At 40.0% G+C, this 16,630-nt stretch overlaps 1 protein-coding gene across 2 annotated transcripts in view; it reads right to left on the reverse strand.

Moving 5' to 3' along the window:
* Positions 1-16,630, reverse strand: part of ARHGAP10 (Rho GTPase activating protein 10) — a 374,232-nt gene that overhangs the window by 177,954 nt on the left and 179,648 nt on the right. For both annotated transcript variants that reach the window (XM_020994057.2, XM_078148947.1), the window contains exon 11: positions 3,339-3,420. In XM_020994057.2, the coding sequence (XP_020849716.1) occupies positions 3,339-3,420 (82 nt within the window). The remainder of the gene's footprint in view (positions 1-3,338; positions 3,421-16,630) is intronic.

A 16,630-nucleotide genomic window follows, 5' to 3' on the forward strand; every position in this document is an offset into this window, starting at 1 on the left:
AGTGGAGAGAGGACTCATTTATCAGTGCTAACACTGAACTTCTCAAGTACACATATCAATGAATGAATCTAGTCACAGGATTAAGAGCAGGAAGGGACCTAGAAATGATCCAGTCCAAGACTCCCATTGTAGAAATGAGGGATCTGAGGGCCATCGTGGAGAAGACACTTGCTCAAGGTCAGCCAGGTCTTCTGATTTCAAGTTCCATGCTCTGTCCACTTCCTACTAACCTGGGGGAAAGAACACTGGCTCTGGAATCAGGGAATCTGGTTTCAAATCTCACCTCTGACACCAACTACCTGTGTAACCACCCAGACCCTCAGGTCCTCACCTACAAAATGAAAGGTCTGGACTTGACCATCTCTGCAGTCCCTAACAGTTACAGCTCTATGATCCTGTGATTCATCTGATGCCATAATTACAGACGAGAAGACTGAGGACTCAGGAGGGGAAGGGAATTCCCTAAAAATCCAACAAATATAGTACTTAGAAGATACGGGTTCCAGGCTCTTTCCAATACAACTTGTTGCCTTCATATCAATCCAGGATGACATTCCACTATTCTTAAAGACCAGAGATTTTCCATTTGCATTTTCCATTATTTTCACATCGTACCCACAAGCATTATAAAACAAGCCAATCACTCTGATTCCATGGGCCTTAGTTTTTTCATCTGTAAAACACAGGGAGTGAGGGAGAAGGGGAACTAGATGATCCCCTCCTGCCTCGAAATCCTACAGCCCTAATTAAGGTCTACTGAATAAAAGGGAGTGGGAACAGTGCTAATTTTCCCTGCTTATTGTACACTGGTGTTTGGCTTTGTTTTAATAAATTAGTGATCACCTTCAGTACATTTAGGTGGAGTACATTTAGATAGGGTGGAGTGGACTGGTGGGAATGGATTTTTTTTAAATAATATAATTAATAAACATCCTCTCCATGAAAAAATAGAGCATAAACAGCAGAAATAGCTAGAATAAGTAAGGCTCCTATGAAAATAAGACATACGCTGATAAAACTGCTCACAGGCAGAATTATCTCAAAAAGGTAAATCTCCCTCATCACATCTCTCCGGTACTTAGCAGAGTGGCTGGCACATACGAGGTGCTTAATCAGTGCTTGCTGACCTGACCAGCTATCTCCTTCTTGATGAAGTTCAATGGTGCCACTATGCATTTCACCCTCTAAATGATGTTGGTAATAATAATATTTATATAGTACTACAAGGTTTATAAAACCTTACAAATGATCCTCATGACAATCCCATGAAGCAACTGCTTTTATTATTCTGTTTACAGATGAGAAAACTAAGACAGAAGCCAAGTGATCTGCCCAGAGTTACACAACAAAGCAGTATCTGAGACAGGATTTGAAATTGTGTCTTCCTAATACTAAGTTCAGCATTCTACCTATTAAGTCACCTAGCTATAAACCTGGGGATACTCCTGACTTTCTAAAGCACCTTCCAGGTATCAAAATTCACTGATGGTACCCTACCTCCAAATATTTCCCAAATTCGTCCATGCCTCTCTATTCCATAATAATTGTACTGGCCTAGGATCTGATCACTTTAGACTGGGTCTGTGGAAGCCTTCTTACTGAGCAGCCTTTTCCACCCAATAATACACAAAATAACAAGAATTATTCTTCTTTATTGCCTTGGTCTTGTCACTGCTACACAGGGCAACAGTCAACTCATACAGAAAATTAATTTCACAATTTTCAAGGAGCTCATTCTATTAATTACTCTCTCCTCTCTCTTTTCCAAATGTCTTCTTCCCCATGCTAAGAAATGATAGGAAATGCCTACACCAGTCACATTAATTCTACAAGTCATCTGTGCATACTTCATCTCATACTCCACCTGACAGAATACAGCAGATGACACTATATTCCTAACATCAAACAATGCTCCTTTCTCACTTCTAAACTCTGCTGGGTCTCTATCTTTCCCAAAAATCCTTTTTCATGCAAGTCCACAGAAAACTGCAATAGGATACTGAAGACAGCTTGAAGCTACCAATTGATTTACCCACTGTCATAGGCTATGGAACCAAGGCCTGAGTTGAGAATCTTATAGATTACATACAGCATATAATCTTACAGATTCATTATATAAATGAAACTGAGAATCAGTTGGGATACTTGTAATAATAATGATGTTGATGATAATAACAAAAATAATAGTAATATCCACAGGTGATATAATTTTAATCATTTGTTTTGTGTTAATTGACTTATTCCTGACATCAATTGGACTTGCCAAAAACAAACCTTATGGACAACCTCAAGTTCATACCACGTGAACTTCTAAAGTGATGTGCACCATATGAAGCTATAACACATTATATCAGACTTGCTTCTAATAAATCATTCTACATAACCACAGCAGTTACCCATGGTCCTTTAGCCTTCCCTTAAAGACCTGGGGGGGGGGGGTGAACCTGTTCCTACCAAAGCAGCTCACTCCCTTTCAAATATTTTTAATCACTTAATTGTTCTGTCTTAATTGACATATTCCTTACATCAAGCCAAAATTTGTCTCTTTGTAACTTATACCCACTATTCCTAGCTCTGCCCTGGGAGGCCAACCAGAAAAAGAAGACTCTCTTTTCTATATCACAATAACTCTTCGAATATATGGAGACAGCTATCATGCCCCCAAGTCATCTCTTATCCAAGCTCACCCCCATCAATTCCTTCGGTCGTTGCATCGTCGAGCCACTTTTCAGTCATGTCCAACCCTTTTGTGACTCCATTTGGGGTTTTCTTGGCAAAGACTGGAGTGGTTTGCCATTTCCTTCTCCAGCTCATTTTACAGATGAGGAAACTGAAGGAAATAACACTGAAGTGACTTGCCCAGGGTCATACAGTTAATAAGTGTCTGAGGCTGGATTTGAACTTGGGAAGTGGAGTCTTCCTGACTCCAAGCCTGGTCCTCTATCCTCTGGGCCACCTAGCTGTGCCCCTGCAGTTCCTTCAACCTATCCTCAAACGGCATAAACTTCAGACCCTTCACCATCTTGGTTGCCCACTTCTACATGCTCTCCAGTTTTGCTGTGCTCTTCCTAAAACGGAGCGTACGACCCGCACACAGTAAGAAGCTGGATGACTAACCCAAGCCCATCAAATCAATGGCACTGATGCATAACTAGGAATAATGTCCATCCCCACAAGACTCAATTATAGTCTTCAAAAGGGACGCACCTACACACCTACACACACACACACACACACACACACACACACACACACACACACACACACAGAGAAATAAGAATAAAGTAACTATAGTTAACTCTATAGCACTATATATGGAGCTATTAATAAACCCTTACAGCTTCCTTTCCTCCCAGGGCTTCCATCCACTGCTTCCTTTCTTCTTCTGAAAATGCCTGCATAGTCACAGGAATTCCAGGTCTGAAAATTAAGAAGGAAAAAAGGGAACACAAGCATATTAGTCACTGACAACTAAAACCAGCCATCTTCGCAGCCCCCATTTTCTCAAATCCTGATACAGATCACCATGGCCGAGTTGAACCGTGTTCTTCTAAACTCAGTCCATCCACAAATGGAAGGAAATTCTGCTTGGTGACACCAGTGCTTGGGAAAGGCTGCAGAGGGGGAGGTGAGGAGAATCCTTATTCATCCCTTGTAATTTACTTTCCAAATAATGAGACACCTTTTCTGTTTGCTTTATCAAAGGAGAAAAATGAATCTATCTCACAAAGATCTAGAGAGCAAAATCTGCAATAAAGGGACGAGAGAAAATGCCAAATTAAGATAAAAGGCGGTGAAATTAAATTAATTTTCCATTGATAAAGACTGTGTTTTAACTAAGTTTTTTTTTCTTTCCTTTTTATGGAAGTTGTTTCCCCCAATGCTGAGAAGCAGTTCATTTGTAACATGGCTTCCTGGAGCACTGCAAGGTTTAAGTGATTTACCCAGAGTCACTAAGTGAGTATGGACTTGAGTCCAGGTCTTGCTAACACCAGGGCAGACTCTCTATCCATTCTTTCCCGCTGGGTCTTCACAAAGTTCCCATTTATGTAATACTGTTTCATCCCCTTTTCAACTACTGAATAATACCACAATAAAGGAGAATTTTATGAATGGCGCTGTGGGTCAATCATTATAGACACTCTCAGAAAGTGATTTTAATCTTGAAAATCACCTTGACTGGATTTTCAAGATGCTCTATCAATACTCATCCAGCAGGCTTCATATCACAGATTATGATGCTGAAGTATAAAAAGGTTAAGTTACCGGTGCAGGGTTAATTAAGAAACCAGTATTAGGAATCGTTATGGAATTTAGTGACTCCAGACCACACAGAGACATTTGCGTGCAGGTCTACATTTGCCCACGCCAAACACCATTTACCAACAGGAAATATTTTGGTTTTGGGTTTTTTTGTTCTTTGTTTTTGTGAGGCAATTGGGGTTAAGTAACTTGCCCAGGGTCACACAGCTAGTGTATCATGTGTCTGAGGCCACATTTGAACTCAGGTCCTCCTGACTCTAGGACCGGTGCTCTCTCCACTGCACCATCTAGCTGCCCCTAGGGAATATTTTTGCAGTACAATAAGACCTGTAGATTTGGAGTCAGGAAAGAGCAGGGTTCAAATCCTCTCTCATTTAATATCTGTGTGGCTGACCACAAGCTAAGACCTTCACCCCAACCCGACTCATCTATAAAATGGGGTGATAAAGCCTGTAGTGTCAACCTCATGGGGCTGTTCAGGAGATCCAAATGAGTGAATATAAATAAAGTGCCTTGAAAATGTTATAGATTTCCAGTTGTTATTACTGTTTTAATTTATCTTACTCTTTTAGCTTCATACCTACTTTTTTAATAATTCTCAAATTATTTGGATTCTGTTCAGAGCATTATTTTGGCACCATATATCTGAAAATAGAGTTTACCCACCTTCAACTCCAAGCTCATGGAATCCTTTTAGAGGTTAGGACAAGGCAAAATATTTAGCCCATCAAACTAGGCTAAAAAGCCCTTGCCTTACGTTTTAAAATTCTGGCCCTCATTCAGAGTAAGCCACACCAGGCTCAGGGGAGTTAATTATAATTACAGGAAAGAACATTTTTCTTCACGTCAATTAACTGAGAACATGAAATTAGACTATTTACATGTGGGGTCTCATGGTGCTGGAGAACGTTACCATATAGCATCTTAGACAGCAAATAAATTATTCTAGAAAGGAAATGCTCTTACAACTTTGTGATTTTTTTTTCCCCATATAGTACTGAATCAGACTTAAGAAAAAAGCACAGCAAAATAAAGGATAATAAGAGAGGGCATTTCAGTCAGATTCTTTGGTGACATCTGATTGGACAAACAGTACAAAATGTGCTGGGCGAACAGTACAAAATGTCCACAGGATTTTAAATATAAATTAAATTGAGACAGAGTAGGAGAGGCCCCAGGAAGCTTCCCAGTGGTGTGGAAAGAATACTATAGCCACTGTGAGGATGCATTAGAGGGTACAGAAAATGTGCTCCATAGCTTCTTCTTTTAGCTAATCAGTCTTGCTAATTAGGTATATTAAGCCATTTGTTCCAATGGTACTTAAGGACACCAAGTGTTATCAATGCCCTCTGAATTTCAGCAACCTAGAGCAATACCCTAATTACCCCCACCCTAGTAATGGCTCTTGGCTAAATGAAAATTACAAAAGAAAATTAAGTCTAAAATACATTTTCTTGTCCAAAGGAACTTTAAAATGAGCAAAATATAGCAACTGCAGTGCAGTAACTTCAAATAAATTACTAGTCATGAGATTGAGCACCAACAGAAAATGATGACAATACACAGAGACCTAAAGACTCTGAATATCAGGTCAATTCCAAAGATTAGTTTAAAAAAAAATAGGAAAGTACGCTAAAGAAATTTTATATCCCTTTTCTATATCCTATGAGATTGGTTTTCCATTCCCACTTCCATGAAGAAATGATGCAGGTAACACAGAGCTGGCTAAGGTGAAGCCTGGCCTGAAATTCTAATGTTCACAAAGAAGAAATTTCCGAAGGTTAATCAAGGAGAGTTGAAGAAAGAGCATCAGAGGTTCAATGTGGCTCTCTTTAATTTTCTACTTTCCTGACTGCCCACACTTTTATTCCCACTCTCTGCTCCCTAAAGAAGATGCCCATGGTGGTTGGTGCAAGTGTGCTTTTTACATATGTAAACGAAGTTCTGAAATAAAGAGAAACTTAAAACTTACAAATCTGTGATAAGTTAATATCCTGGATTAAGGCCATTGATGTGACAAACATAAATACAAGATATGGTTGGTTAGAAGGAAAGAGGGCAATCTGGTGATTTAAAATTTGGAAGGCACTAATTTTGAAAAGTGTAAGGAGTCTGGGGACTCTAATCAGCCTTCTTACCATTCTCAGTCCACAGTTTAAGAAGTGCTGAAGGAGTTGAGAATGGAAAAAGTTTAAGAAGCCTTGCTCTAAATACTAATTTTCCCGGGGGAAGGGGGGCAGGGATGGGGAGGTAGGAACTACAGCAAATAACTGATGCTTTAGATGAAGCTACCACCATATTTGGCTGCAGTAAAACATGAAACTGGATGACAATGATGACGATGATGGTATATCATCTGTACTCAAATGAAAGCCAATGACACAATATGAGCTGATGAAATAAAAGAAATCACCCACATGAATACACATGACAACCTGGATATAAAAGAGAAATCCATCTTTGATGTGGAAACAGGTACAATTTGGCTCTATTATGACAACTACAATTACTAATGTTATCTATTCAAAATAAATCCATTATGGGAAGAATAAATCTGAGTGTTCACTTTTTAATTTAGATCACACTCTTCAAAGTCTCCCATTGATATGCCTCCTTGTAGCATAGAGGTGACTCTGCATTCTCAAAGGTCATACCAATGACTTGTAAGCTCTAAAAGGACTGGCACTGAGCCAGAAATGCTCTAAGTATGGGGCATGGTATTTAACTGTATGTTTACTGTCCAAAAGGACAAGCCTAACTAAATTTAATGAGCAGCTAGGTGTTACAGTGGATAGAACACTGGGCCTGGAGTCAGGAAGACTCATCTTTCTGAGTTCAAATCCAGACTCAGAAACTTACTAGCTGTGTGTGACCCTGGGTTTGTCTCAGTTTCCTTACCTGTAAAATTAACTGAAGAAGGAAATGGCAAACCACTCCAGTATCTTTGCCAAGAAAACTCCAAAAGGGGCCATGAAGAGTTGGACATGACTGAAAAAACAACTCAACAACGAAACTAAATTTAAAGAATTGATCAATGTTTCAACCACAGTCTCTACAGACTGTCATCTAATGTGTAGAGAAGTTATCATCTACTTGATGGAAAAATTATCTGCAACTGATGGAATATCACACAATCCTTGAAATACTGAAATGGAGCAATACTTGATCAAATAATTTTCTCAACTAGAATCTGTTATGAGAGTGGCTCAGTCATCTGGAATATCATCATAGGATCAGAAATCTAGAAGTGGGAGGGGGCAGAGCCAAGATGGCAGAGTGAAAGCAGTGACTTAATTGAGCTCTCCCCAAAACCCCTCCAAATACTCATAAAAAATGGCTCTAAACAAATTCTGTAGCAGCAGAACCCACAAAAAGGCAGAGTGAAACAAATTTCCAGCCCAAGACAACCTGGATGATTGATCAGAAAGGTGTATTGCGCCAGGCTGGGAGCACAGCACAGCGCGGCGTGGGCGTGCAGGCCACAGCAAACCTGGAGCAGGCCTCAGAGGACTGAATCGTGGGCAGCTGTGGAGGTTTCCAGACTCCTCAATCCACGAATGCCAAAGACAACTTAGAAGGTCAGTGGGAAAAGTCTGTTTCTGTCAGTGGTCAGAGAGGAAGGAGGGGTTTCAGCTCCATTCCCCAAGAGCGTGGGGGGGGGGGGGCTGCAACAGCTGCTTCCCGAGCTTCCAGCCCACAGACTGAGGGGGAATCGAGTGCCTGATCAGAGAGGGACTGCAGGGATCTCTTTGCCAGTGCTGAGGCAGGAATCTCTTGCTTTGCCCTGTTTGGATCTGGGTCACAGTTCTAGGCAGCAGTGCTGGGGTGAGGAGGAACGCTGGCGTGGAGGAGCTTGGAGTGACTGTGGAGAGGAACCCCTCCTCACAGTTACGGCACAAAAAGGAATACTTGTGGTCACAGGCCAGGAAAGGAGTAAACACCTCACCCCTTATCATACCACCTTGGAAGACCTGAAAACTTACAGGTCCCTACAAGCATCTCTGAAAACAGCTACACAAACCCCTGAAGCTTGGGACAGTACACTCTCCACATTGGAAGCAGACTCTTACCTTAACAAAGAGTTTAAAACTCAAGTAATTGGCTGGGATCATGAGCAAGCAGCGCAAAAAGAGTCAGACTATATTATCTTACTTTGGTGAAAAGAAGATCAAAATATACAACCAGAAGAAGACAACAAAGTCAAAGCTCCTACATCCAAAGCCTCCAAGAAAAATATGAATCAGTCCCAGGCCTTGGAAGAGCTCAAAAGGGATTTTGAGAAGCAAGTAAGAAGTAGAGGAAAAACTGGGAAGAGAAATGAGAGTGATGCAAGAAAATCATGAAAAACAAGTCAACAGCTTGCTAAAGGAGACCCAAAAAATACTGAAGAAAATAACACCTTAAAAAAAGCCTAACCCAAATGGCAAAAGAGGTCCAAAAAGCCAATGAGGAGAAAATGCCCTAAAAAGAAAAATTGGCCAAATGGAAAAGGAAGTCCAAAAGATTACTGAAGAAAATACTTCCTTAAAAATTAGAATAGAGCAATTGGAAGAGTGACTTTATGAGAAATCAAGACACTGTAAAACAAATCCAAAAGAATGAAAAATTAGAAAACAATGTGAAATATCTCATTGGAAAAACAACTGACCTGGAAAATAGATCCAGGAGAGAGAATTTAAAAATTATTGGACTATCTGAAGGCCATGATCAAAAAAAGAGCCTAGACATCATCTTTCAAGAAATTATTAAGGAAAACTGCCCTGATATTTTAGAACCAGAGGGCAAAATAGAAATTGAAAGAATCCACAGATCTCCCCTGAAAGAGATCCCCAAAGGAAAACTCCTAGGAATATTGTAGCCAAATTCCAGAGTTCCCAGGTCAAGGAGAAAATATTACAAGCTGCCAGAAGGAAACAATTCAAGTACTGTGGAAACACAATCAGGATAACACAAGATTTAGCAGCTTCTACATTAAAGGACCACAGGGCATGGAATATAATATTCCGGAGGGCAAAAGAGATAGGATTACAACCAAGAATCACCTACCCAGCAAAACTGAGTATAATCCTTCAGGGGAAAAAATGGTCATTCAGTGAAGCAGAGGACTTTCAAGCATTCCTGATGAAAAGACCAGAGCTGAATAGAAAATTTGACTTTCAAATACAGTCATGGAACATGAAGAGGTAAACAGGAAAGAGAAATCATAAGAGACTTATTAAGATTGAACTGTTTACATTCCTGCATGGAAAGATGATATTTGTAACTCATGAGAACTTTGTCAGTATTAGGGTAGTTGAAGGAAAAAAATTGTATGTATGTATGTATAGATAGATAGATGATGATGATGATGATGATGATGATGATGATGATGATGATAGATAGATAGATAGATAGATAGATAGATAGATAGATAGATAGATAGATAGATAGATAGATAGAGGGCACAGAGTGAGTTGAAGATTAAGGGGTAACATCTGGAGAATAAAATTAAGGGATGAGAGAGGATGATACTCGGAGAAGAAAGGGAAAGGTAGAATAGGGTAAATTATCTCACAAAAAAAACAGAAAAGAAAAGTCGCTCACAGTGGAGGGGAAACAGGGGAAGGTGAGAGGGAATGAGGAATCTTATTCTCATAGGATTTGGCTTAAGGAGAGAATAACATACACATTCAATTGGGTATGGAAATCTGTCTTACCCTACAGGAAAATAGGGGAGAAGGGGACAAGAAGCAGGGGGTGATAGAGAGGAGGAGATTGGGAAAGAGGGTAATCAGAAGCAAATACTTCTGAGAGGGACAGGGTCAAAAGAAAGAATAGAATAAATGGGAGGGCAGGATAGGATTAAGGGAAATAGAGCTAGTTTTTCACAACATGTCTACTAAGGAAGTGATTTGCATAACTGCATATGTACAACCTATATTGAGTTGCTTGCCTTTTCAATGAGGGTGGGGGGAGGGAGGAAGGGAGAAAATTTGGAACTCAAAGTTTTAAAAACGCATGTTTTAAAAAAAATGTTTTCACATGCAACTGGGAAATAAGAAATACAGGAAATGGGGTACAGAAGTCTATCCTGCTCTACAGGAAAACAGAAGGGGAAGGGGATAAGAGAAGGGAGGGGGGAGAGATAGAAGAGAAGGCAGACCAGGGGAAGGGGTATTCAGAATGCATGCCATCTTTGGGGTGGGGGGAGGGGTGAGAAATTTGGAACTCAAAAACTTGTGGAAGTGAATACTGAAAACTAAAAATAAATAAATTTATATTTAAAAAAAAAAAGGAATCTAGAAGTGGAAGGGACCTTTGTCCAAAGCCTCATTTTACAGATGAGCCAAAGTGACTTTGTCAAGAATAGTCCTATTGAGATCCAGCAACCTTAGTAGTCCATTCTATTGAGACTTGTACTTAACCCACTGACTGTGGGAGTTCACACTTCAAAGGAATAAGTGTGGGGAAGAAAGAAGCAAATAAATTACCCTAAGGGAAAAAAATCATCATTTTAAGTCTTTAACTTTTTAGACATTTTATTTAAAAAAAAAATCAATGCCATGGGAATCATTATTATGCAAAATTATAACTGTCTGCGTGGAAGGGGAGGCACATTTGGAAATTCAGCACCAACATTATCTCAATGTAAATCCAATTTACAGATATTTTAGTTGATGTTCCTAAAATGAGGCGTATCCCATTAATACAACTCCGCTCACGTAAGACAACACAATACAGCGAGCCCATAGCCCGAACCACAGCATTTCCCAGCTGTGCAGGGAATACTACTCGGAAACTGTAAACAATCTGACAATCTAAATAGTGATTCTCCCTGGAGCAGGGTGGGGTAATGGGGGCAGAAGTACTCTCATTTTTAAGAACTGAAAAGAATGAAGAATATACCTTACTAGTCTTACAGTGTTAATAATATGGAAAGATATTAGTGATAGCCCCAACAACTGTAAATCCATTAAGGTGTGTGTGCTTGGAATTCAGAAATACAGACTTCTGGCTCTAGGATTACTGAGCTCTGCTGATTCAACACTTCATTACACAGGATCAGCCCAGTAAGGTTTGTACTTGTCCAAAAATACGAAGACCACAGGGTAACAATTTTTTCTCGGTGAGTAGCAAAAAATGCTGGTTCTAATAATTTAATTACCCCTATTATTTCCATGAAAGAAAGGAGCTAGCTATGAAACACACACACACACACACACACACACACACACACACACACACACACACATATATGAGAGAAATAATCTTTAATCCTTTGCAGCCCATTTTTCTTTTGGCCAGGAAGGATGCATGTTGGTGGAAAGGAAGGCAGAAGTACTAAGAATCCTATTCATAAGATATTTTAACACATTTACAAGAATCACACAACTCTTAGAATTCCATGAGCACTTTCCCATTGGCGCTATGCAAATGTGAGATACTTATTGAAAATGAGAGAGGGTAGAAACAGAAGAGAAAAAGGACAAGGACAAAGGCTCGGCATAAAGCCATAATTCAGGGTTGTGATCTGGATGATGACTCAGCAAAGGAGAAGAATCCGAAAAGTAAGAAACCCAAGAGGAGTTTAACAGAATATCTCTGAAGGGAGAGTGTATCCAATAGGAGAGAGTGGTCCAAGCCTCTGTCACCTATTAACTGTAGGACCCTAGGCAAGTCACCTAACCTCTAAGTGCTCCAAGAAACTCTCTGAGAGTATGATTTGCAAAAAGGTGGCAATCTACATGGTAAAGACTCCCATTTCCTCCATCCAGAGTTCCAGTCCTAGGAGATCACAGGTTAGGTCCTTTGAACTGGTCATAAAAAAGATAACCGCTACAGACTCTGCGCATTGCTCTAGTACCCACAGAAATTAAAGACTCACATCTGCCAGATCTCCTGTGGAAGATTTATCAGAGGATATGAACAGAATAATCACCCTGGATGAGAAGGTGTGGAGGAACTGAGATTTCCATTGCACAAGGGAGAACCTTACATGTAAGACAGCATAACAGTTTAAGTGTATAAGTATTCACTCATTCATGTAAACATTTATTGAGTTCCATTTATTCATTAGCACTGGGTGAGCACTGGGAGGGTCACAAAGACAATTAAGTGATAGTCTCGGCCCTCCAAAACTGCATTCCTTAGCCACCCAGCCATTAAGGCAGCCAGGTGGAATAGCAGACACAATGCTGTTCATGGAGTCAGGAAGATAAGGGTTCAATTCTGCACACTCTTACTAGTGTCATGACCCTGGACAAGTGACTTAACCTCTACGTGCCTCAATTTCCTCATTGGCAAGGTGCAGATCATAACAGCAGCTACCTCACAGGGCGGTGATGATTAAATGAGATAATAAATGTAAAGCATTTTGCAAACCTTAAAATGTTATGTATCTGCTAGTTATTAATTATTATTATCATTATGGTCTAACAAATGCCTGCTATTAGACAAACTTGAGGGAAGAAAAATCCACTAAAGAAATTCTACAATACCCAGTGAAACAAGTGCTCCCCTTCTATTCTGCTTTTTGAGTGTCTTTTCCATGTCTCACATTTGCTCTGGGTGCTCATCTTCCAATAATAACCAATTAGCTATTTTTATGCTAACAAAATATGGCGGAAGGGCAGTAGATGCCAGATACAGCTCCACTGGAGGGAAGCAATGGGAAGGGGTACATGAATATTCAAATTAAGACTCAAACAGTTAGCAGAGAATTGCAGTCAAGAAAATATACAGAAAGACGACAGGCCTCCAGAGGCCTTCCTGAGAAGGTTGAGTACTCTGAAGGGAAAGGAAGTCAAGTATAAGCAAAGAACGATCGAGTAGCAGCTGGCAGCCACGGAAAATAAGCAACAATTTGATCATCTGTTGAGAGAACTGAAGGGAAGGGAAGGCAGGCAACTTGCAAATTTTAAAAAATAATATTAACTAACAAGAAGCAGCTGCATGGTATTGTGGAAAGAGCCCTGCATGCGGAAGTCAGAGGACCTGAGTCTAAATCCTCGGTTTGGCTCTGAAAAAAAATAATCACTTTATGTCTCTGAGCCTCATTTTCTTCACATCTAAAATGAAGTGATTAGGCTAGATCATGGGCTCTTCACCTGGGGTCTATGAATTCTTTCAAACAAATATTTAGTAACTATTTCAATCTTCCTATGTTTTCCTTGTAATCTTATGCATTTTAAAACCATCATTCTGGGGAAAGGTCCATAGGCTTCATTGAATTGCCTAAAGGGTACAAACTTTTCTTTTTGTTTTGGCTTTTTTGCTCATTTGTTTTGTTTTTGGCTAGGCAATGGAGTTAAGTGACTTGCCCAGGATCAGCTAGTAAGTGTTAGGCATCTGAGGTCACATTTGAACGCAGGTCCTCCTGACTCCAGGGCCCGTGCTCTATCCACTGCACCACCTAGCTGCCCCAGGATACAAATTTTTGAACTAAATGAACTCCAAGATCTTTTATATCTTACAGTCTACTATGCTAACCACACATCTGGGTCACAAGAATTATGCAAGATATCACTAGGACATGTGGGAATAACACAGCAGACAAAAAAACTGGATTGAGGGGCAGCTGGGTGGCGCAGTGTGAATAGAGCACTGGCTTGGAGTCAGGAGGACCTGGGTTCAAACCTGGCCTCAGACCAAACACTTGACACTTACCAGTTTTGTGACCCTGGGCAAGTCACTTAACCCCAATTGCCTAAAAAATTAAAAATTAAATTAAATTAAATTAAATTGAAAAACTGGATTGAAATCCAAAATCACTTCTAGTATCTTTCTCCCCAAAACCTTCCCAATTCTGTCAAGGACACAAACCATTCTTCCAATTACACAGGGATCATAACTTATGAATCATCTTTAACTCATCATTCTCTTTCCATTTTAGATCTAATCAGTCATCAAGTCTTGTCAACTCTCAGGGGATAGAGCGCGGAGCTCGGAATCAGGAAGATGTGAATTCAAATCCAGCCTGAGACATTTACTAGCTATGTGACCCTGGGCAAGTCACCTAACTTCTGTTTATCTCAGTTTTCTCAACTGAAAAATGGGGATAATAATAGGAAAGACATCCCAGAGTTGTTATGTATAACAAATAAAATACTATTTGTAAATGTTTAAGCACAGTGCCTGGCACAGAATAGCCACGTAATAAACATGTTTCCTTTCTTCCTTCTTGCTTCCATAGTGTCTCTCACCTATGTCTGCTACTATCTCCAATCACATTTAACCATCCTAGTTCTGGCCCTGATCAATGAACTGGAGCAATGGCCTCCTAATTGGTCTCCCTTCCTCCAAACTCTCCCTTGTTCAGCCTAACCGTTCTCAACATAATTGCTGAACTGATACTTTAATGCACAGATCACTCCCTAGCTCCAAAAGTTTTGATGATAGCTCCCTACTGCCTCTAAGATCAATTACAAACTCCTCCGCTTTGTATTTAAAGCCCTTCACACTATGGTTCCAGTCAATCTTTCCAGACTGATTACTCCTCCTCACACACTCTACATTCCAATCAGGCTGGTCTATTTTCTAATCCATCTCCCACTGATCACCCCTAGCATGTCTTTCCTAATAATCCCAGTGGTTAGTGTTTCCCTCAAAATTATTTTGCCTATATTTTGTATTTACGGTTATATGTCCACGTTGCTTCCCAAAACACATTAGAATATTAGTTCCTTGAGGAAAGGGACTTTTCTTCCTTTGGTTTATATAGCCCTAGTGCCTGATAGAGTCACTGAACACAGAGTAGGTGCTTACTTAACACTAGTTAAATTAAATTAATGAGGCCGCAAAGCAATAAGCAGTCGAATAATCTATCACCAGGAACTCACTGAAAAAAATTAACTTGGTATCCTATTTGAGCAGATTTACATAAAGAAAAATGGGGAAAGAGTGAGGTTTTCAATTTTTTTTTTCTGAGCCTCTGATACCTACTGGCAGTTACCCCAGAAAAAGTCATGTAACTTCCCTCTATCCAGGAAACAACACCCTAGATCAGTAAATTGCAGAGAAGGTAAGGATGCAAATTGGTAAAGGGAGTTCCCTGTATTAGTATGACAAGTTTAGTCTTTTAACCCTTTTTTTTTCTGAGCAGTATCTGATTACGACACCTGGGAAAATATCACAAAATCAAAGCGATTTTCCAAGTATCTGAGTATGGTATTTACTGTGTACAAGACACTGGGAGACAATGATGTGGGACATAATCCCTGATTTTGTGGAACTTACAGTAAGATAAACCAAACATTAGTAACTACCCTCATATCCGGTTTACATTTTGCAGGTTAAAAACAAAACCAAACCAAATACTCTTCACTGCAATACAACCTGAAATTTTCACCAACCGCAAGAACTGAAGAGAACAAAAACTGAAAATGAGCAAAAAAAGGAAAGCAAGGCACAATTATTTAAAAATTATGCCTAGGAAAGTCAACTTTTTCATGGCTTTGTAAGAGATTCATGAGTAAACCTTACTGTAATGCAGACACTACATACTAATTGCTCTTGTTTAAGCGCATCCAAAGGACCACATGACAAAGACCTTGAGAGGATATGTGGAAGAGGAAAGAGATCCTTGATGTCTTAGAACTTAAGTTTAATTCCAGCTTGATTTACTACTTCTGTAGCCCTGGGCAAAGTCACTTCCATTCTCTGGTCCTCAAATTTTTCATCAGTAAAGTGGTGGAGAGGGGGTAGGTGGATGAGATGATGTCCAAAGTCACACCCAGCCCTAAATCTGCAGTCCTGTGACCACAGAACAATGGTGGGGCGGGGGGGGGGGGGAGAACCTGAGGAAGGAAACCTTAGTTCTAGTTCAGACGCCAACACTAACTAGCTAAGGGGACAACGAGCAAGGCATTCATTCACGTCAACCAAGCATAACGATGTCAGCACCTGGACAGCAAGTCTCCAGGATTTTGCTTTTTTCTTTGCCTCCAAAGCCTCCCACAGTATCTGGCATATAACAGGCATAGGATAAACGGTCACTGAGAAACTGAATAAATGGACACCAGTGTCCTCATCCAAAGAATTGGAATGTTAGACGAGATGGTCTCCAAAGTCTTCATTAAAGTCCAAACTTTATGATTCTAGGACTCTTAATTACCCAGAGTAACTTGGAATAAGAAAGGCATGAACAGTTGAAACCAACGGCCAATAATCCCAACCTCCCCCTACTCACAATTCTGTCACCCAAAACCACCAGGTATATGGATGATAATAATAGTGGACCCTTTATAATACATTTCAAGGTTTCTATAGCATTTTGAATTATCTCATTTGTTACTGGCTAACAACCCAGAGAAGAAAGTGTGGCAGGTATATTTTTAGAGAGGATTGGACCTTTGATTTCACTGTTATAGAAAAATACCAGTGAGGAAAG

Source organism: Phascolarctos cinereus, unplaced genomic scaffold (genome assembly GCF_003287225.1).
Source record: "Phascolarctos cinereus isolate Bilbo 61053 unplaced genomic scaffold, phaCin_HiC Scaffold_9;HRSCAF=440, whole genome shotgun sequence".
NCBI classification, from domain to species: Eukaryota; Metazoa; Chordata; class Mammalia; order Diprotodontia; family Phascolarctidae; genus Phascolarctos; species Phascolarctos cinereus.